Here is a 23,260-nt window from a genome sequence, read left to right as displayed (position 1 = left end):
ATATTGCAAACTGTGAAAAACAGATGAGGAGAGGGTTTGGGGAAGGAAGAGGAGTGGCACTTGAAAAAATAAAAAGACTACTTGGAACTTCAAAAGCAAAAGTTTCAGAGCAGCAGCCGTGTTAGTCTGTATTCACAAAAAGAAAACCTTATGCTCAAATAAATTGGTTAGCCGCTAAGGTGCCACAAGCACTCCTTTTCTTTAAAAGCAAAAGTGGTTCACTGTCACCTTCATGTCATAATCACACACAACAAAACTAAGTTAAAGGCCAGTTAGACACAAAAGCATGCAAATCCAGCCAAACGAATAATATACATACATTATTTTTAACAATATACATATTTTATACATTATTGACGAATCTCTGTAGATACATTCAACTGAAGATTTTTACATGCCAAGACTTGAGGTCAGAGTTCTATATTCCTCCCATAATAGTTTATGACAGGGGTGGCCAATCTGTGGCTCCAGACCCACATGCGGCTCTTCAGAAGTTAATATGTGGCTCCTTGCATAGGTGCTGACTCCAGGGCTGGAGCTACAGGCGCCAACTTTCCACTGCTTAACCCCAGGCCCTGCCCCCACTCCACCCCTTACCCCAAGCCCCTGCCCCTTCCTGCCCCCTCCCCTGTTGCACCCTTGCTCCTCCCCCCTCCATCCCAGAGCCTCCTGTACACTGCAAAACAGCTGATCGTGGCAGGCAGGAGGCACGGGAAAGGAGGGGGACGTGCGGATTGGCAGGGCTGCCAAGAGGCAGGAGGTTTGGGGTTGGTGGGGGTGCTGCTGATGTAGTACTGTGTCTCTTTGGCAATGTACATTGGTAAATTCTGGCTCCTTCTCAGGCTCAGGTTGGCCATCTCTGGTCTATGAACTCACAAACTTAAGACAATCCAGGGAACTGCATCTTTTATGTTACATCAAAGTGGTCAAAGATACAGCAAGGGAACCAGACCCTGGAACTCAAGTCTTGGCAGGTTTTAAAAAAAAAAAGGTAGAAAATAATTTTTAGCTGTTTTGTTTTAAACTATATTTATTTGTAATTTGTAGGTCTATACATTTTTATGCATCAGTTGTCACCTTTATCTTGCCTTCCCTATAGTTTGTTACATTAACTGGTTGTGTTTTAAATTTAAACCAGAAATTTGTGGAGAGACTAACTCTGACGATTGTCTGAGCACCAGCAAGTGCAATAGGCTTCCAATATTGTTTGGGATTCTAGGCACAATTTTAGTACAAACAAACAAATAAATAAATAGTAATTCAGGCTGGTTGAGGCTCTGAATTTCATTGAATTGATGTTTTTAGGTGCCAGTTGGTCTCCCGTGCTGCCTCTTATGCATAGCAAGACCACCCTGTAAAAATCCATTACATTGTCCACATTTAACTCTCTCCTTAGAATTCAACCCTGCTGTCATGCTTACAAAATGCTTGATAACTTCTAGGCAGCTGAAGCACTGTATCCACTGCATACTATGCTAATTATAGAATCACAGAAATAGTAAAGCTGGAAGGGCTGGAAGTCTTTGCAGCCTCCTGAGCTGAGGCAAGACCAAGTAAATCTAGACCATCCCCCACAGGTGTTTGTCTGTTCTTAAAACCCTCCATTGACAGGAATACCACAACCTTCTTTGGAAGCCTATTCCAGAGCTTAACTATACCAATAGTTAGAAACATTTTCTAATCTCTAACCTAAATTTTCCTTGCTGCATATTAAGTCCTTTACTTCTTGTCCTACCTTCAGTGGTCAAGGAGAACAATAGATTATCATCCTCTATAACGGCTAGGGTTGCCAGGCATCCACTTTTCAACCGGAATGCCCGGTCGAAAAGGGACCCCGGGTGCCTTTGAAGACTGTTATCAGTTCCCCCCACTCAGTCTTCTTTTCACAAGACTACACAGGACTTTTTTTTTAAACCTTTAATTATAAATGTCCCACTGTTAACTTGAGTTGCCCCATCTGTTGTATTCTCCTGTTATTGCTCATCATATACTTAGGCCCCTGTCACTGCCTCTTGGTGTGGTTTCTTGAGGGGCCTCAGCTTCTCCTAAGCCAGCTTAGTTTACTCTCAGTCAGGTCAATTCCTGGGCCCGCACCTTCAATTAAGACTGTCAACCCTTCACTTTTTGGGTTTGCAGTCTTTTTCAGTCTCCTGGCTGTTTTCTTGGAGGCAGCCTGCTGCAGGGCTGTCACGACCTTGCTATCCCAAGCCTTTCTGCCTCCCATTCCTTCTCTGCACTCTCCTGTTTATAGCAGGCCTTGTTTCTTCTATTGGTTGCAGCTGTGTGTGCCTGCCTCCATGAGTGGCAGCTGCGTGGGTTTGTGATCAAGCTGCTTGCTTGTAAGCAGGAGAGACTCTCCTCCCCCATCTACATTTAGTAAGGGGTTTGTAGATCACATACAGCCCAATAAATGTAAAGACTCATCCAGCTGCTTGTATTTCCACACTGAGAGAAGCCGAAGTGTGTAATGTGGTGCCCCGCTTCGCATTTTAAAAAAATAAAAATTAAACGTATCTTATTTTTTGCTCCAAAAGGCACAACCTTAATAAATAATCCATATATCTTTTTTCTTCTGAATTTTTGAGTTTTATTCTTGTATAATAATTTTACCTGGATAGCACTGGAATTCATTTTACACAGGTATCTATTTTTTCCTCGTTCTCCTCATAAATATACATGCTCTTCATTATAAACACACATACGTATTACATACGCACATTGATCACATGATAGCATGATGTAGTATACAAGTTGCATCTTCAATCGTTTGAGGTGGCCACATTACTCAAAATCACTAGTCACTTTTGAAACTCTTGACCTTGGGCTCAAAAGCATCCCCTCGCAAGTATGACCCACTCCAAAATTCCCACGTGATCTTACCTAGAGATGCTGTCTATACCCACAACACTTGTAATTAACATACTAAAAATGATATGGTCAAGTTTCTGTGACAAGCCTCTTCCACTGGCATACAGGAGCAAATGTCAAAATAATAGATTTGAGAAAAACTCCATGAAGCATTGTTAGCAATAATATTTCTCCGGGTCTCCATCTTGAAGTTCCTGTACGTCAAAATCATTTAGCCATTTTAGATCCCACCCAGATATGCTTATCCTGATCTCTGCGGGATAGCTCGTAGAAGAGAGTACAGACATTGGAATCAGGAAATTTCCTGGATAGTTACAAGGTAGCTAACAGTGTGATGCTCTGCCTACATTTCCTGGGATAAGGAGAGAGAGGAGAAGGCGTTTAGTGGGTTCTTGATGGGGCCTGGTTGAATTCTATATGGTGTCCTGATGCAACGACTGATAGGATTTAGCAGTTTGTAAAAGAGGTGAAGTCTACTCCCCAGAATATCAGTAGGTCAGCTTCATTGTCAGCATAGCATCAGATTATTTTTTACCCTAAGCATAGTCTGCTGGTTTGGTCCTGTTCATGTTGGATTTGGCTGGGAGTGACCTCACAAATTTGACTTTGCTGACAATCAAAGAAAAAAAAAACTATGTTGCTCTCCCAGCAGAGGCTATTTTTGTTCAGCCTTTCTTGCTCAGCTTTATTGAGTTTATTCCTTCTTGAAAAGCATGGCTACTATCCCAGCTATGCCTGGGTGTCAAACTCGCATGAGCACAGCCACAGGCCAGGTGCAATTCTCTTGTTTCCTGAAACTGCAGGATCCTTTTACAAAGGGTCTTTTCCAACTCTGTTAACTGGGTGCCTATGGGTTTGGAACAGTAGGTTGCATACTCATATGGTTACTAAGTCCAACTTGAAGACAGCTTCCCAGACTTAGAAGGGAAGTCAAAGCTTCTAAACTGCCTTGGAAATGGGAAGTTTTCCACCAGGATAAGAAAAGGTTTCTTGATGACATCTGGGAGGTCAGGTTGCACTGGAAAATAATAATTCTTCTTGTGCCTTGGCAAGGCTTTTTTCCCCTGTCTGAGAACTCCTCAGAGTCCTTTGATCTAGAGCTCTGGACACTTCAAGGTCTTTGGCCATTCGCTGAGAGTCTAGCCGTTCCTCTGAAAAATACTCACTGCTGGAGGAGCAGGAAGGTGGCTTTCTTCTCAACATCCAGGCTGTTGTGATCTTCTGAGTGGGCAGGGTATGTCAGGATAAGATGGATCACCCTCCAACCTAGAAGCTATACCATGGAGAAAACATCCTGAATTGATCCATGTGGCATGGCTGGAGTGAGACACCCTATCCTGAGGCTTAGAGTCAAAGGAAATTCTGGTGACAGTGGAGAACAGGCCTGAATGTACAGGAGACAACTCAGCTGAATGAACTGGACAATGCTGAATGCCCAGGACCAAAGCTGTATAAAGAGGAAGCAATGGTGGTCTGACCCAGGAATGGTGGTTTATCCTGGTCAGCCATGCAGAAGGCTCTGGCAAAGACTCCATCAAATTATTCCTAGCCCAAATAAAGGGTGGGGATTTGTGTGTTTGTTTTTTAAAAAGATGGTTATTTGAAGCTGCTTGGAGGTTTGGAATGTAAGAGGTAGCCCTGGGAAATGAGATAGCAGGCAGAGAATCAAATATGCATTTATCACATGCTTCTGTAACTTGGCACACTGGTATTGCTAACATGTACTTGTGTGTCTACCTATTATAAGGGAAGTACATACCAATGCCATTAGATAAAGTTACACAAGCATTTTCATTCTCAGGGATCATTTTCAGAGGTTTATAACTATACAAACTTTTACATTTTGGGTTGAAATTTGATATATTTGTACCAGACAAAAAGCATTTCTGAAAGTAAACACGGCCCCCCACCTCCTCCATACACACACACTTTTACCATTATAAAATGTGTGGGACAACCTTTTTTTCACCTGGGGCTCAAAGTTTCACATAAGCTTTTTTTGATAGGATTTAAACAAATCCCACAATCCTTTGGGACTGGCAAAGGATTGTGGGACTAGTACAACAGCAAAGAAATGATTGGTTTTGGGTGCTGGTGGAAACAAGTGCAGAGAGGGGGGATGTGCTTGTGGTTATTGGGTAGAGGGGGGTGGCCCCCACAGACTATTGCATCTTGTTCTCCCTTGAGATTAGTATTATGTGAGCATGCATAGGAGGAGAGGAGTGAGGAACTGCAGGGGAAAGACATGGGAGAAGCAGAGGCAGTACCAACAGGAAGAGGGAATAGGGCAGAGGTGAACACGGTCCACAGCAATGTCTCCCCCAGCCACACAGGTATTATGCTGTTAAGGTAATTCTGAGCCTCTGTACCTGGAATTCTCCCCTTCTGAAGTGTTAAGAAAAACAGTAGATGGGCACATACCAGGAGTAAGGGGACAATGTGGCCCTAAGTATTAGAGTCACTTCTATGAAAATTTCTCTTGCTAAAGTATTAAAGAATATGATGGGGGGAAATGGTTTGTAATTTGGAGTATTTACATCCTGTTTAACTCTGACATCATCCTGAACTTAGTAAACGCTGACCTAGTCTCAATTTATCTGAACATACGTTTTCTCTTCCCACCCCCACCAATAAAAGGTTTTTTTAACATTATATGAACAGCAGCAATTATACTTCTGGTTTTCTTCGCTGCAATACGTTTTCAGTGAAGGATACTGCCAACCGCGGAAATTTTAGATCGACACACACTTATTGTGTTCCTGGAAAACACATATTAGTTAAACTTTTATCTATTCTAGTCAAGCAACCAAGGAAAACAGACTTCACAAAAGCAAATCAAGTAATAGCTCTGCCCCAGGCATGTCCACTTTGATTGTCACCAACCAATCAGAATGTAGGAGCTCAATAAAACTACAATTTTCTGTAGTGCGTGGCAAATAAACTCCTGTCTCTCGATTGCTGTTAATGATGTAATCGGCTACAATAAATGTCACCAGCTCCTAAAGGGTCATGAAATTGAGTATAGATTTCTTACCATTCAAAATGTGAGCTATAATGTTCTAAAAAATCCTACAAATGCTCTTTACTTTTTATATTGTTGCTGCATAAAATTTTAGGTAAATACAGAGCCCAAACTATCCTAACAAATTCTCCAATTATTAAGGATTATGAGCATTGCAAAACTAGATTATGTGACACTCAGTAAAGCTGTTTTTCAATTGTACAATTACCTATTCAGCAGTTAGATAAAAGTGAAATATTGACTTAAAACAATGTTAATGGTCAAAGAATCATTAAGAAATCCTTCATCATAACTTTCACAGCAGGTGGCCTGTAAAATGATCAAGAATAATGTGCTGGATTCTGTAGCCACTGAGGTCAGTTTCTGCATACAAATCTTTGCACGGGGGGGTGGGGGGGAGGGGGGCGGGAAAGACCTTCAGAAAGTGGGCCATTCATCTGAACCAAGTTCAGAGAATTTCCAGCACTGTGAAAAGATATGTTATGCAAGCACATAGATGTATTCAGTGGGGGTAGACTGAACCAGCTACATGGAGACTACAAAGGAGCCCTCCCATGGCTCATGAATAAGTCGAGGAAATGATCAGAAAAAACCAGAGAGATGTTTAGACAGATGGCCCACTTAAAATGCCTGGGACAGGGCATAAGCAATTTTAATGAAACTTTAGATCTACCATATAAATTGTTGGGGGTTTTTTTGTTATTTTCAAAAAAACCAAATCCCCCCCCCAAAAAACCCCAAGAAAGGCAAATAGAAATTTAACAGCTCACAGAAGAGTCCATCTTATCATGTCCCTCCCCCAAATAAAGAAAAACCTCACACTTTTGAGCATTATTAATTTAATAAGTTTATATATAAAGAAAAATCCTTCCAAGAACCGTTAGCTATCAAGATGAATATAAAAGCAGGGAATGGATAGATTAAAGGAATTCTAAACAGAAGTGTACTGCCAGACAAAACAAAAATCTAAGCTTTACTATCTGAGTATTTTCAACACTTTCCAACATAAAAGTTCATCACTGCACTGAAAAGATAAAAGCAGCACTTTCACAGGATATTTTTAAGAACTAAAAATTATTTGACAGAGGCCTAAAAACTGGGAATATCGTATTCAGCAACTTCATATATTTTATACAGACACATACACTCGTGCACACATCAGACATAAAAACACATTCTGTCTCTCTCTACTATATGTATATGCATCTCATCAAGAGTAATAAGCTATATCAGCGGTGTCCAATACGTTCGCCACTAGCCACATGTGGCTAATAGGCTATTGAATTGTGGGTAATGCATGTGGCTTTTTTATAAAGTGGCTAATAAGCAAAATTCAAACCCACAAGTGTGGCTAGCATCAAATTTCTATCGGACACCGCTGAACTATATCATTATCCTATATTACAGTTCTGAGTATGTCATAGAAAAAAATAACATATCCTACTCATAATGTGCTAGTTTATGAGATATAGCCTGAATGAACTGCTCAATGGTTCTGGTAAAATGGTATTTCTATTTAATTTGCTTTGTATTAAATTTGGACCAAGACTATACACATTTAAAGACATCAAACACCTTTTGTCAGCCAGTTGATGGACACGCTAGCTGAATATTGAGTACTAAAATGATTAAGAAACGTTGAAGGTTAACTGCATAAATACAAAATATTAACATACTATGGGGCAAATTCTGTTGTCATTACACACGTGTAAATCCAGAATGCCACCAGTGACTTCAGTGGAGTTCCCCTGGATTTACACCATCATAAGGGCTTTGTTCAATTCCCACTGAAATAATTGGAAAGCCTCCCATTGACTTTGGATCAGGTCCTAAATCAACAAGGGAAGTGACTCTAAACTATTAGTCAAAAGCCAATATAGTCTTAAAATTACAAATAAATAAATTTAAATCAAGATATCAAACTCATTACCTCTTATTACTTGTCAGGACCCAAATTCAGTATTCTGCTTCTCCTGGGAAAAATCAAACACTAAAAACCCTAACACTGGATAAGAGATGCTGCTCCTCGTTTTATGTTTGTGGTGTCCTTGTAGGTGACATACAAAACTGTGAGATCATGTTTTGCCAAGTACAAAGAAGAGGAATTTATTTCAAAAATAATTTAAAGTGCACATGAGCACATTCCTGCAAACATTACTCACATGAGTAGATCTATCCAAGTCAATGGGACTACTTGTGGGAGTAGGGACTATTCACATAAACTGTACTTATAGCAATCAATGGTACTGACATGTTAAGAAACATATTGCAGCTAAGAGTGCAGTCAAAAAGAAGAGAATTACTACACTGGCCATCAAAATTATTGTATTTTAACCATTTTTTCTACCAAATGTATTATTGTACATTAAAATATTTTATTTTGAAAACACTGCATTGCATTGCATTACACAGATCATTGCATTTTATACCTTTTTCTGTAACATTTTTTAAAATAGTTTAATACAAAATGGTAAAAGTAACTGTAATAATGCTCATGAAAGTGAAGGACTAACACTGACTTAAGCCACAGGCTTTCCTGCACAGATCTTTAGTGCATTACAGTCCTATTTGTACCACCTAAACTATCCTAATTAGAACCCTGCACAGATACAAAATTTGTATCCGATCCACAAAAATGGTCCATGATATAAAGTGAATTTCCAAAGGTTTGCAGGGCTCTAATCCTAAACCCTGATCTTGCTTGAGCAGACAAAGCCAACTCTGCCTAATCTGGCAGTAGTTTTGTCATGCAGATATTTGGGTCTTATTTTAAGATACCAAACTCATTTTTGCTTGCATTATATTTTTCACTCTTGTACTTCAGAATTACTACATGTTTGCGGTCTATATTAAAAATAGATAGTTGGGGGCCGGTGTTGACTATTGTTTAAACTCAGTTTTTAGATTTAGTAAAATACTATGTATTAAGATCTCTTGATATTATAATATGCATTCAACTTTACATTTATGGAAGACAACTTTGAATACCTGATAAGTTTTCAAACAATTAGAAGCATTCTGTGTGTGCTTTGGTCTATTAATTTAATAGTGAAATTTGCCAGCATTTTAGCATATTGTTCTCTGAGTTACCACTAATCACTTTAAAACTAAAATCAAACCACATCCATTGTTGCAACATGTCAATCCTTTTGTCAGTATGGCAGTGCTGTTAAGTCTCTCACTTCTTGGCCAAAGATTCATGAGATAGTGACTTTGGCTCATACCCAGTCAGGGTAGCGCAAAGTGATATATAGAAAGATTAAATACTGTTATACATGTGAACAAAGTGAGGGGGGTTTTTTTGGTTTTTTTTTTTATAACTTAGTGGAAGTTACAATAACGTTCAATCATGTTTCTTTAAAACTACAGTTTCAGTGTCACAGCTAGAAATCAGTCACCCATAAAAATTAATGGTAGGCCAAAGTTTTCAAAAACAGGTGCCTAAAGTTAAGCTCATAAGTCCTTATTTAGCTACCCAAATAAATAGCCAATTTTCAAAAACCCTTAACACTCGCAAGCTTCAAACTGTTGAAAGCAGTGGGAATGCGTCACTGCTCAGCACTTTTGATCATCAGGCTACCTATTTAAGAGCCCAAATATGGATTTGAGAACCAAACTTAAGGCTGCCTTTTAGGAAGATCTTGGCCATAATGGCCAATGCTGCAAGTGTTCTGTTCTTTGCAGTGTTGTTGCAGCTGCATTGGTTCCCGTATATTAGAGAGACACATGGTCTGATCGAATATCTTTTATTGAGCCAACTTCAGAAGAAGAGCTCTGTGTAAGCTTGAAAGCTTGTGTCTTTCACCAACGGAAGCTGATTCAATAAAAGATATTACTTCACCCACCTTGTCTCTCTAATGTTCTGTTATGTTTAATAATATCTTGCACTTACATGGCGCCTTTTACCTTAATCGGATCTCAAAGTAATTTACAAATTTAATATGGAAAAAGTAAACTAATCTGAATAATATATCGTATTTAGAGACTGACAATTACACACAGAAGGGGTGGAATGTAGCTTTGTTCAAAAGTAAACAGCAACAGTTCACAATAGCATAGGACTCCAATTCAGCCAAACACTTCAGCACATGCTTAACTTTAAAAGCGTGCTTAAGTGTTTTTCCAAATCAGAGCCTAGAGCAAGAAGTAAAGAAGGCTACTGTAGTCAGCTGAAACTGTAGAGGAAATTTAGGTAATCAGAACATACCTAATGGAATTTTGCCAGGATGTTAGCAAAGCCGTAGTCTTTTGAAAAGGTCTATAGGAAATTTCATGTCCACAAGTAATCAGGGTCTGTTTTACAGCTCATCTCAAGAACAGTCTCTGCAGTTCAGCCTTTCCTAATATCATGCTGAGGTAATGGTTCAGCAACACCTAATTAATGACCAACACCACATTTGTAATACTTAACTATTTCTTGGATGTGTCCCATCCAAGTACTAGCTTACTGTAGTCCAAATTCTACTTAGTTTGTGATGGGTTATAGAACTAGGCTGCCTTATTTCCAATATGCTGCACTAATTTCTACGTCCTTTTCTATGAAGTCCTTTGTTACACGTGTAGTTTCTAGATACCATTTAAAACCTACCCATGATACAGCAATTTAAGTTTACAAAGTTCTGCATAGACACACAACAGCCCTGTGAGGTTGGCAATTGCAAGTATTATTATCCCCAGATAGGGAGACAGGCAGACTGCATTCTATTACTTTTTTATTATGCAACTTGGTAGAGAGCACCTGACTGACTTAAACGGAGTATTATGTGGGTACAGGAGTCCACCTATGCAGATTCAAATGCATGCTTGGGGCCTTTATAAGTATAAAACATAGCTCTAATTTAGATTTCCTATTTCTTCAATGAGCTGTTGCAACTAAGCTAAAGATGGTTAAGTATCTCAAGCCAACAAAAACTCTTTCATACTGTAATTATAACTTCAGAGGTACAGCCGTGACAACCATTAAAAGGGTTGCCCTAATTTATAAGCTCCCGTGCAACCTGACTCAAATAAATATGTACCGTGTGTATTCAAGACAGAATATGCAGGTTAACTATGGAATAATTTGCCATTCTGTACTCCAAGTGTATGAAATAGAAATAAACCATAAATATGTTTGATGTTTACTGTTCACTTTGTTTTGGATATGGGCTAAATTTTCAAAAAAGATGCTTCTCTGCAGCACACAAAAACTGGCTGTGAAATGAAAGCACAAAAATCACTGAAGTAAGTGCCAATCATAGAAAATTTTAATGCCAGGGTCCAATTAGATGCACTTTTGTCACTATTACACGTAAAAACATTGTTTTTTCTAGCAAACTTCACTTCTAGAGATGACAAAATAGAGAAAAATAAACTTACCATACTTTGGTAAGTAATTCAAAAGTAAAAATATTCAATGGAAGTTGCACAAATGTGACATACATTCTATTTTGTTGACTTGCAAACAACAATGTATTTGAAATCCTAAAGGTAAATATGTGGATCTTCTGGTACCCAGGGAACTTGAACTTGGCCCTGCGCAGGACCTCCACCACGTGCTCCTTGTTCTGCAAGATGGATGAAACACAGAAAATGAATGGGCTGGGGGAAACTCCTACTGCTGGGTCAAAGTGTTTCAGAGCAGCATCTCGTTTTGCTTAGTCAAACCCCACAGCAAAAGTAGGAACTCCAGACACCATATATCCTGGGACTGCAGTCAAACCCTCAGCTAACAATCTAACTGGGAGGCCAGCTCTGAAAACTGATTCCTGGAGATATGGGCACCCTAGGCAAGAGGTACCTCCTACTCAATTTATGGAAGTCACCAGTAGTGTGCTGGAGTCGGTTCACACCAGTTCGCTAGAACCGGTTTTAAATTTAGAAGCCCTTTTAGAACTGGTTGTTATGTGAGGGACAACCGGTTTTAAAAGGGCTTCTAAATTTAACCGGCCAAAAGTGGCACCTTAGGCGCTGACTCCACGGGTGATCCAGCCCTGGAGCACCCAAGGGGAAAATTTGGTGGGTGCAGAGCACCTACCGGCAGCTCCCCGCCCCACCCCCGGCCCCAGCTCACCTCCACTCCGCCTCTGCCTCCTCCCCTGAACGCGCCGCCCCGCCCTGCTTGTCCGCACCCCCCCCTCTGGGCTTCCCATGAATCAGCTGTTCGCGCGGGAAGCCAGGGCAGGCTAAGAAGCAAGCAGCGGCTTCTCGCTCAGGCCCAGGGAGGCAGAGGTGAGCTCAGGTGTGGGGTGGGGGAGCGAGGAGGGCTGCCTGCACCGCAGCAGGTAACTCGGAGGGGGGGGGGAATGGGAAGCAGGGGAACTGCTCCCCGCCCCAGCTCCCCTCCGCCACCCTCAGCCTGAGCTGGAAGCTTCTCAGTCCTCCCCGGTTTCCCGCCGAACACCTGATTTATGGGAAGCTGGGTGGGGCACGGAGAAGCAGAGTGGGGCGGTGCATTCAGGGGAGGAGGCGGAGGTGGAGTGGAGGTGAGCTGGGGCCGGGCGGGGAGCTGCTGGTGGGGGCTCTGCACCCACCAATTTTCCCCTTGGATTCTGTAGTTTCTGCATCAGAGTGTTGCTCTTTTAAGACATCTGAAAGCATGCTTCACACCTTGTCCCTCTCAGATTTTGGAAGGCACTTCAGATTGTTAAAACTTAGATCAAGTGCTGTAGCTGTCTTTAGAAATCTCACATTGGTACCTTCTTTGCGTTTTGTGAAATATGCAGTAAAAGTATTCTTAGAATGAACAATATGTGCTGGGTCATCATCTGAGACTACTATAACATGAAATATATGGCAGAATGTGGGTAAAACAGAGCAGGGGACATACAATTCTCCCGCAAGGAGTTCAGTAACAAATTTAATTAACGCATTCTTTTTTTAACGAGCGCATCAGCGTGGAAGCACATTCTGTGGAATGGTGGCTGAAACATGAACGGTCATACAAATGTTTAGCATATCTGGCAGGTAAATACTTTGCAGTGCCGGCTACAAAAGTATCACGCAAATGCCTATTCTCACTTTCTGGTAATGTAAATAAGAAGAGGGCAGCATTACCTCCCGTAAATATAAACAAACTCGTTTGTCTTGGCAATTGGCTAAACAGGAAGTAGGACAGAGTGGACTTGTAGGCTCTAAAGTTTTACATTGTTTTGTTTTTGAGTGCAGTTATGTAACAAAATCTACATTTGTAAATTGCACTTTCAGGACAAAGAGATTGCACTGCAGTAATTCTTTAAGGTGAATTGAAAAATACTAATTTATTTTGTTTATCATTTTTACAGTGCAAATATTTGTAATAAAAATAATATACACTTTGATTTCAATTACAACACAGAATAGATATGAAAATGTAGAAAAATATCCTAAAAATTTTTTAAATTTCAATTGGTATTCTATTATTTAACAGTGAGATTAAAACTGCCATTAATTGTAATTATTTTTTTAAACACGATTAATTTTTGGAGTTAGTCGCATGAGTTAACTGCCATTAATCGACAGCCCTAGTGTTTTCATTTATTTTGTTTTTTAAATCTGGTATATAATATATCAAGAAATACTACCATAATAGCTAGCACATTACTATTGTAGCATCTGGGAGCGCTACTCCTGGACCAGGACCCCATTGTGCTGGGCACTGCACAAATATAGAACAAAAGACCAGGGAACCCACTATGACTCCCTCTGATTACAATAGGAAAACACCCATGGATTTCAACAGAACCAGGACCTTGCCCTACTCTTGCTCAGATTAGATTCTTTGAAAGGGTAAAATACTTAAGAGAAAATTACAGTTTAACACTAAATAAACTAAATCACTACATCTAATTACAAAGCGAAGCAAATCACTGAACAGTTAAATGCTTGAAATATAATACAGTATCATTAATAATCAAACAGGGAGCAGTCATTCTGGCCGTCTCAAAACAGATTAGGAAAGAAAATTCAGCTCTTTCAGATTTTATGAAAAGCCATTAGAGATCAGAATAAATTTGTTTTACGGTACATTCTATTTAAATACGCACTCACTCAACCATCTGAGGTATTACAACTGATAATTACAGTTTTCCTTTAAAAGTAAACCCAAGGCCAGAGTGTGACAAAGCAAAGTGCACATATTACCTGGAGCAAAGAGAGTTTCATGAAACAAATATAAATGTTCATCTATTGAGGTGGTTTACTCACTAAAGGCCCAGATTAGTGATGCATTCTTGCAAACCCTGTTCCCATATCAGAAATAGACAAGTCCATATTATGAGGTGCAAACAAATGGGCATAACTGTGACCCTACTTACACCAATTTTACATTGGTATCCCTACTGACACAGCAGAGTTCCTCCTAATTTACAATGGCATTAGACCAGAATTGGGCCAAGAAAGAGGGAGCCACATCCCCTTCTCAGAAAAAGAAAGTGCAGGAAGACTGACATGCTTTTTAAGGAACATTATCCTGATTCTGATTGTGTCCATGTGAGAATTAGCTTATGCTGCTGAAAAAGGGCCACAGAAGCGAACACAGCACTTCATAAACCAGAGAAAGCAATAACAAAGATCCCTTTCTGGGATTATTCTTCTCTAATGTATGTACCTGAAAGTGCCTTATCAAGCACATCAGGAAGGGATTAAGACCTCTTTCCACCTGAAAAATGCTTCTTTAATTTTCAATTAAACACACACAAAATTACACAGAGGTGATCTGACAAACTTAAAAAAAAAAGTCCCAGTTCAGTCTTCTACACTCTTAATCAAGACTAAATTGAACATAACTGTATTGAAGTTCAGCATATATATTGGCATATCAAATTTCAAGCCAATAGCTCTTTTTGTTAAAATACATGAGATAAGAAGGTAATATACTCTCCGTAAGAGCTCCCTTGAGGTTAAAATAAACAATAAATTAACTGTGCCCATATGTTTGGCTCCTTTTGGCAAAATTCAGTAACAAACCCTGCCAAACCACTTTTTTGGCAGGTAATAACATTTGGTAGTTATAGTATAACTTGGAATAAAAGGAAACTGGAAAGAGCTTGGAAATTAATAGAAGAAATGGCACTTAAATCCTAGTATGGTTAGCTGAATGCCATTAAAAGAAAAAAATCCTTACAAAGCCAACGATATGGGTCTGCTCTATCATAAGCAATGAACTCTCCAAGACAGAAAAGCTGTATCATATCAAAACCGCAAACATTTAGGATGGGACACCAAAGCAAATGCATTTTTATAATATCATGCATGTATGTGATTTTAAAAGGCAAGGGAGTATACATTAATATTACTACTCCAAAATGTCAAAATTGCATAACAACGTAAGTGTTTTTTTTAAAACTATATTTTGTGCTTCAGAACACCGGTGTGAATTAAGTTTAAATCAATGGAGCTACTCTGTATTTACACCCATGTAACAGAGAAAAAAAATCTGACCAAAGGAAAAATAAGCTTTAAGCAGTAATTTAAAAACACTGAATTATCAAAGCACGTTATATACCTCTGCTCATTTTAAGAATATTTATTATAATCTAAATATTCTTTTTAAAAAATACCAGACAATGGGGAAAAAAAAACTTGTTGGCCTTACTCAACTGAGCAAGACTAGCTGGATTTGGTTCACGGGGTCATATTTAAAAGCAACCAATATGAGACACAATGTGCATTTTGATTTATTTTACTTTTTAATTATTTACAGTTAGATATTTTATATTCACTCCTTTTATTCTCATCTTCCAGTATCTACCAAAACTACAGATGTGGGGTATGTAGTTAGTGTCATGATATTTGGAGCAAAGGGAAAATATCAAATTTTTCATGTTGTGTTTCTCTAGTCAACTGCGTCATATGCAAATTTCACAGGATGACTGGTATAGCGAATCTTTTTCATGTCTTAGTTATGTTATTGTAGTGTTAATAATTCATATGCACTAATGTAATTAGGAGCACATACAGGTAAATGTAATTCTAATTTGTGCAGGTCCAGCGATTATACGCATCTGGAATGTTTTTCCAATGGAAAACTTTTGTTCTCATTCTACAGATGCTTAGCCTATTCAGTCATCCAGGATTTTACTAAATAATCTTCTCATTAACTGGATTCATGTTCTGACATTTTATTTTAAATAAAGGCAATTTTTATGAAGACTTGACACTGAAATCAGAGACTTCATTACCCTACAGAACATATTTGCAGTTCAAAGTATTTAAGGGGGTTAAACAAAATGCAAACATTTAATGCAACATTAAGCATGTGATATGAAAACTTGATTGCCTAAAGAAAGCATGCTATGCTGTTACCCTGGTGACAGGTTAAAAAAGGACTGTGAGCTGAATGGCTGTATGATATGAAATTAAAATGTTTCACATTGAACAATCCAAAATGAATTGGGAAAGGTTAGAGCAAGAGAGAGAGAGAAATCAATTCTCCAATGGCAATGGTGAATGGAAGAGAAGTATGAATAGGATTTGCCAGTGGGGTGCAACAGCTGCCAAATATCCTGCAGCCAAAGAATTACAATAATACTGATGAAGTGTGCAAGAGCTTTCGGAATCATTGCAGGGAGTAGAGAAATACTCCTACAATAACGAGGCTATTCTATATCCCATCCCACTCCTACAGCAGCATAAAAGAAAAAAAATGTTTAAAACTGCAATATTCCGTAATAAATCTATAAATACATTATCTATTCCTTTATTCAATATTTTCTACCTAACTATGGTTTTTGTGAGCCATAAATTAAGTGGGTTACAAAATGGAAAATTAGCATACATACATGTAAAAGTATGCAGAACTTAAAGGACAATACTGAATGAGACATTTTGTCTTCCCACTTTTGCAGCATTTATTTCGTTGCTAATATTTAAACTGCAATAGCATCCAAAATATGCTAGGCACTATACAAACACATGGGAGGACACAGTCCATGCCCCGAAGATCTTACAATCTAAGGGCCTGATTATGCTAACACTTATGCTCTTGCTTATCTTTATTCATGTGAGTAGTCCCAGTGAAGGGGCTTCAATGTTAATTCTATATATATTATATATATATATTTTTACACAAGCATGGGAATGCACAAACACACTTAATATTACCAAAGAAACACCATAATTTTAAATGGCATTGAATTAGGTGAAAGGAAGGGATTGTTGGGCTCAAGGAGGAGAGTAGGTAAAGGGAGAAGGAAACCAAAGGGAACGGAGCAGGAACAGGAGAGTGAGACGCATAGTAATGGAGAGGGGTAGAGGTTGAGCAGCTGAAGAGCTCCAGTAGTAGGAAAGGGTAGGATTAAGGTGGACCAGCAACCAATGGTAATACAGTACAAAACTATATATATATATATATATACACACACACACACACATTCATTCATTGTTAAGTAACTGGTAATCGCAAAAGTCTGTGAAGGCTCCTACAGCTGCTGCTGTTATTCCCCCATGTGCTGTGGAGGTCAACAAGAAATGAACCCAATGCCTCAGGAGGGTTCCCTGGTCTGATGGGAGGCAGGAAGGCTTTAGTTTTATCCCCTGCATCCTCAGCTTCAGTGGTGTCTGCTGCTTTAGGCCTATACTGGGAGGAGATACTCAATCAGGTTCAGGCCTTTATATTATTTATTGTAAGTAATTCCAAAAATTGCCTGAGTGAGTGCCCACAGTACTATTTCCCCCACCTCCCCTACAAATTTCATGACCAACCACCACCACAATAGGCTCCCAAACATAAGAAACCAACTGGCTCTGGGAACATTGCTTCATCTATTATACAGAGGCAATGCTCTCCTTTCAAGCAGTATGTACTCTGCATCCCCCTACTATTGACTTAGTCCCAACAAATTAAGTGTCAAGATATTTACTTTCCATGAAAACGATGTCACAATACCTACTTTAAGGTGTTCTCTTGCAACATTTATATTTTATTGTAGTTCTAGTTAGGCTTTAGAAGCTAAAAATCTATTTAATACATCTGCATCTAAGTGTGTGTATATTTTCTTTTTATTGTAAGTAAGATGAACAACAAATGCCAGATATTAAAAGGTTTCAGAGTAGCAGCTGTGTTAGTCTGTATCCGCAAAAAGAAAAGGAGTACTTGTGGCACCTTAGACACTAACCAATTTATTTGAGCATAAGCTTTCGTGAAAGCTTATGCTCAAATAAATTGGTTAGTCTCTAAGGTGCCACAAGTACTCCTTTTCTTTTTGCAGATTTTAAAAGATAGCTAGATAATTATATAGGCAAGCTGGTTTAACTTGCTTTAGGGAAGGGCAACAAAAATGGAAAAGGTTTAGAAAAAAACAATTTATTAGGAGAAGTCAGAAGTACTCAACAAGTACTGCTTAAGTCAAAGGGAAAATATAAGTATATCCCAGTACATACAAGGATATTACAAAGAGAAAGGGGGAAAAGATTCTCAGTAATTTAGTAGTCCACGGGGAAAGAAAAAGAAATAATGGAATAATCATCTGAAGCTATAATGATTCCATAAATATATCAAGGGGTTCTGGTGGTATCATAATAAATCATTAAAGCAACGCTTGAGTTGTTGATGAGGGGATCGGGACCCAGACTGAGACAGTGTTATTTTCATGAGCTAACGATGACTACATATCTCAGAAGTGGTGGAATAAAGTAAAGCCACAAGTGGGTTGTGGTTACTCATCCTTACCAAATGAAAATAAAGTGTTTTATCTTTATTTCACACCAGAGGGGTATCTGTAGAATAATCTAAAGTATAAATGTTTAGCTGTATTTACAATAACTGCTCATGTTATTACTGCAGCTCTATAAAAAAATAGCATATTGCTGATACGATTTACTGATGATTGAGACTGTGCCGCAAATGAGAACATTACCTCCTTGCAAGAGGTCTGCATAGATTACTCTACTAAATTTAAGTTTATTTTTAGATCACAACATTTTCTATTTTTGAATGTCATGGGCCAGATGCTGGCTCCTGCTTTGGACCCTTTGTGCTTCTCCACTGGGGCAAAGGGGCCAGAAAGCTTCTTCAAGTGGACAGCCAAGCTGAGCATTCACCCAGCATAGGAGAATCCTTGGCTGGCATAGAGCGGACTCTATGCCACACTCTCCCAGACCCATCTACATGCTGGGTGGGAGCAAGCATGCCTGAAAGGTGCTGCACTCCATTGATCCCTGAACAGTTCAATGGCTGCTCCAAACTACGCAGAAGATAGGGAAAACTACACAGACACAAGGCTATGGAGCTGCAAGCAACTCATTTGTGGCTCCCCCTTCCCACAACTTACTGGACGTAGGTGAGGTTTTACTCCAAAATGTTTAGTTTGTTGTTGGATGCAAATCTACAATAACTCACAAAAAAGACTTCATACAAATGCTTCAGTTTTCTTAGTTCATCAATTTCATTTTGAACACAGCATTGTCGCCTTAGTAACGTCATAATTTAAAGTTTATGAGTCAGTTGTTTCGGGAATTTAATGAGAATCAACTGATTGACAGTCTTTTCGCCCAACAGTACTGTATAATCAGCTGTTACTGATAAAAACAAAATGCTTTTATTTTAATATTTGAACACATCTTAACAGATACATTTCTTTGGAGACAAATATTTTTAATACAAGGTATAACTATATATTACAGCTAGACAAATATACGTAGAGTTACATAAAATGATTATTTTACACAATAATTTGCAATTCTGCAGTGTCTTCCATCAGAGGATCTCAAAACACTTTACAAACATTAATGAATATTAATCACAATACTCCTGGATTATAAAAAAATATATTAATCTCATTTACTGATGATGAGGTTAAGTAATTTGCCCAAGGTCACACAAGAAGACCTAGAAATATAATCTAGATATCCTGGTTCCTAGTCTTCTGCCTCAGCCTCAAGAACAAAGAAAACCTCTAGTTTTTTTCCAAGCAGGATAATAATATTTTTAATGCATTACAATTCTTTAAATATATCAAGGGGTTCTGGTGGTATCATAATAAATCATTAAAGCAACGCTTGAGTTGTTGATGAGGGGATCGGGACCCAGACTGAGACAGTGTTATTTTCATGAGCTAACGATGACTACATATCTCAGAAGTGGTGGAATAAAGTAAAGCCACAAGTGGGTTGTGGTTACTCATCCTTACCAAATGAAAATAAAGTGTTTTATCTTTATTTCACACCAGAGGGGTATCTGTAGAATAATCTAAAGTATAAATGTTTAGCTGTATTTACAATAACTGCTCATGTTATTACTGCAGCTCTATAAAAAAATAGCATATTGCTGATACGATTTACTGATGATTGAGACTGTGCCGCAAATGAGAACATTACCTCCTTGCAAGAGGTCTGCATAGATTACTCTACTAAATTTAAGTTTATTTTTAGATCACAACATTTTCTATTTTTGAATGTCATGGGCCAGATGCTGGCTCCTGCTTTGGACCCTTTGTGCTTCTCCACTGGGGCAAAGGGGCCAGAAAGCTTCTTCAAGTGGACAGCCAAGCTGAGCATTCACCCAGCATAGGAGAATCCTTGGCTGGCATAGAGCGGACTCTATGCCACACTCTCCCAGACCCATCTACATGCTGGGTGGGAGCAAGCATGCCTGAAAGGTGCTGCACTCCATTGATCCCTGAACAGTTCAATGGCTGCTCCAAACTACGCAGAAGATAGGGAAAACTACACAGACACAAGGCTATGGAGCTGCAAGCAACTCATTTGTGGCTCCCCCTTCCCACAACTTACTGGACGTAGGTGAGGTTTTACTCCAAAATGTTTAGTTTGTTGTTGGATGCAAATCTACAATAACTCACAAAAAAGACTTCATACAAATGCTTCAGTTTTCTTAGTTCATCAATTTCATTTTGAACACAGCATTGTCGCCTTAGTAACGTCATAATTTAAAGTTTATGAGTCAGTTGTTTCGGGAATTTAATGAGAATCAACTGATTGACAGTCTTTTCGCCCAACAGTACTGTATAATCAGCTGTTACTGATAAAAACAAAATGCTTTTATTTTAATATTTGAACACATCTTAACAGATACATTTCTTTGGAGACAAATATTTTTAATACAAGGTATAACTATATATTACAGCTAGACAAATATACGTAGAGTTACATAAAATGATTATTTTACACAATAATTTGCAATTCTGCAGTGTCTTCCATCAGAGGATCTCAAAACACTTTACAAACATTAATGAATATTAATCACAATACTCCTGGATTATAAAAAAATATATTAATCTCATTTACTGATGATGAGGTTAAGTAATTTGCCCAAGGTCACACAAGAAGACCTAGAAATATAATCTAGATATCCTGGTTCCTAGTCTTCTGCCTCAGCCTCAAGAACAAAGAAAACCTCTAGTTTTTTTCCAAGCAGGATAATAATATTTTTAATGCATTACAATTCTTTTTACATGCAGTATCAGGTAATATGGGCATGTAGTCTCACTGGTTTTTTTCCAAGTCATAAATGATGAAAGGGTAGAACCCATATAAAAATTAGGAAAATATGCTTAGCAGCCAACATAAGCAACACATAGGAAGTGGTGTTGGCAATTGGGTTTAGAAGTATAAACATTACATTAGTAGACCCATGAGATATCATGATGTAGCCACACCTGGAGACTCTCTCCTATTCCCTTCCCAAGCCACTAATGAAAACAAGACTGAAGCCAAAACGTGAAGATTCAACTATACAACATGAGTTAGGTCTCAGAGGCTCAACTACATCAAACAGGCATAAAATAAGCTGGATTCATTTTAGCCAAATATGTTTCCACTTGAAACAAGATCGAATTCTGTCAAGAAGGCCTCAAAATTTTACTAGATGCTGTAAATCTGTTCAGCAGCTGTGGGTGGCACCAGTTTCACAATAAACTGGCCTACTGAATAAACAGGGACAGTTCTATGTAAAATAAGCGAAAGCTGAACAATGAAACAATCATCAATCATTCACAGCTGCTTCCTGTAGGAAATATGTGCTCCTATTATCTGAATATCACAGTTAAATCATCACACTAGTAACTGACCCTCCTGGTACAAAGCATTTCATTAGCTAATTAGCTTGGAAAAAATCTGTTCCAGTTTCTCAAGAAAACCGTTGAAAGAATAACCAGTTTGATTTAAAAACAAGGAAAATTTAGGAAATGTTATACCATATAAAGAAAAATATCTGCTCTTTTATCATTATCATTATTTTACATATCTCTAGCAGTCATCCTAATTAATGGTTGGTAAATTTATCCAAAAGGACTGGTAGCAGGGTTGTGCATGGACACTCATGCAAAAAGTAGAAACCTCACCTGCATACGCTCCACCCATGTTACAATCCCATTCATGGGAGCGAGTCATTTTGATACAGCTAAGACATTTACAATAGTGTATAGTTTGTCAACCTGTATTATTCGTATGTCACACACATTGTTCTAACAGAGAACTCCGTCTATTTGAGAATCACTGCAACAAGCTGTGTGTTTGATCCTAATGAGAATATAACTCAACTTGCCAGCACAGTGGAATTTGGCCAGCTCCCTGTAATTAGTGTTTCACACAATCATGAAAGGGATTTGGGTTCAATTGCAGAATCTAGTTTTCCCACTCATCAGGCTGGCAGGGACTGGGAACAAACACTGTTGACTGGGTAGCGGAATCACTTCATGCTTCTCCTCCAGCCCAAAAAATGTACAACAGTGATGTCTTCTGAAAGGAGTTCCATCCAGCCATCATTTGCTAGAATGCAGTAACTGTGGTATAACTACCATGAGGTTGGATTGGATAAACTGTAGGAAAACATGGGGAATCCTTGGAGTTAAGTCAATTGTGTAAATTACATATACAGCTCCCGGGTGGGGGGAGGAGTATGCAGTATGTAACTCAGGTCCAGCAGAAAGTGACTTCTGATTAGCAGCTGTACCTGGTTTACAGGATATAATACATGTAAAAATAACACTTTTAAATTTCATTCCTCGCACATCCATTCATTCCCCAAAACTTTCTTTCAGTATTTACAAAAACAAACAGTCAATAGAACTGGAATTCCAAAGAGGATCACAGTGACTTGGAATAGTTTTCCAAAATTTATGAGAAAGTGATATATTAATTTTAAAACCTGCAGTCTAGCTTTTCTGTTTCCATCACCCAACCTGGATCTAAAAACAAACACAGACTTCAAACATCAATTTCACCCAAAAGGAACTACATGCCTTCTTGAAGACCACCAAACAGACAACATTTTTGGTCTGCTGCCAATGTAGGTCCTTATTCTGCTCCTCTTCCTTATTTACACACATCCAACAGTTTGCAACGGTTCTCCTATACAGAGCAAGATGTACTTTGTTTGCCCACAATGCTACTCCCTTATTATTCCCCTGGACCACAAAGTACCTCCTGAGGAAATAGGACTGACTGGAAAAGAAA

General features: G+C 38.7%; 1 protein-coding gene across 8 annotated transcripts in view; it reads right to left on the bottom strand.

Moving 5' to 3' along the window:
• The window catches only part of PCCA (propionyl-CoA carboxylase subunit alpha), a 435,625-nt gene that overhangs the window by 140,389 nt on the left and 271,976 nt on the right, over nt 1–23,260 (bottom strand). Inside the window, exon 19 of one of the 8 annotated variants that reach the window (XM_075129629.1) lies at nt 11,115–11,436. The exons of the other annotated variants lie outside the window; for them this stretch is intronic. Within the exon in view, the coding sequence (XP_074985730.1) occupies nt 11,283–11,436 (154 nt within the window). The 3' untranslated portion in view covers nt 11,115–11,282. Of the gene's footprint in view, nt 1–11,114; nt 11,437–23,260 lie in introns of those variants that run through there. 8 annotated transcript variants of the gene reach the window in all.

Source organism: Caretta caretta, chromosome 1, assembly GCF_965140235.1.
Source record: "Caretta caretta isolate rCarCar2 chromosome 1, rCarCar1.hap1, whole genome shotgun sequence".
NCBI lineage: Eukaryota > Metazoa > Chordata > Testudines > Cheloniidae > Caretta > Caretta caretta.
Note: the sequence above shows the minus strand (reverse complement) of the source record. Positions and strands in the feature narration are given on the sequence as shown.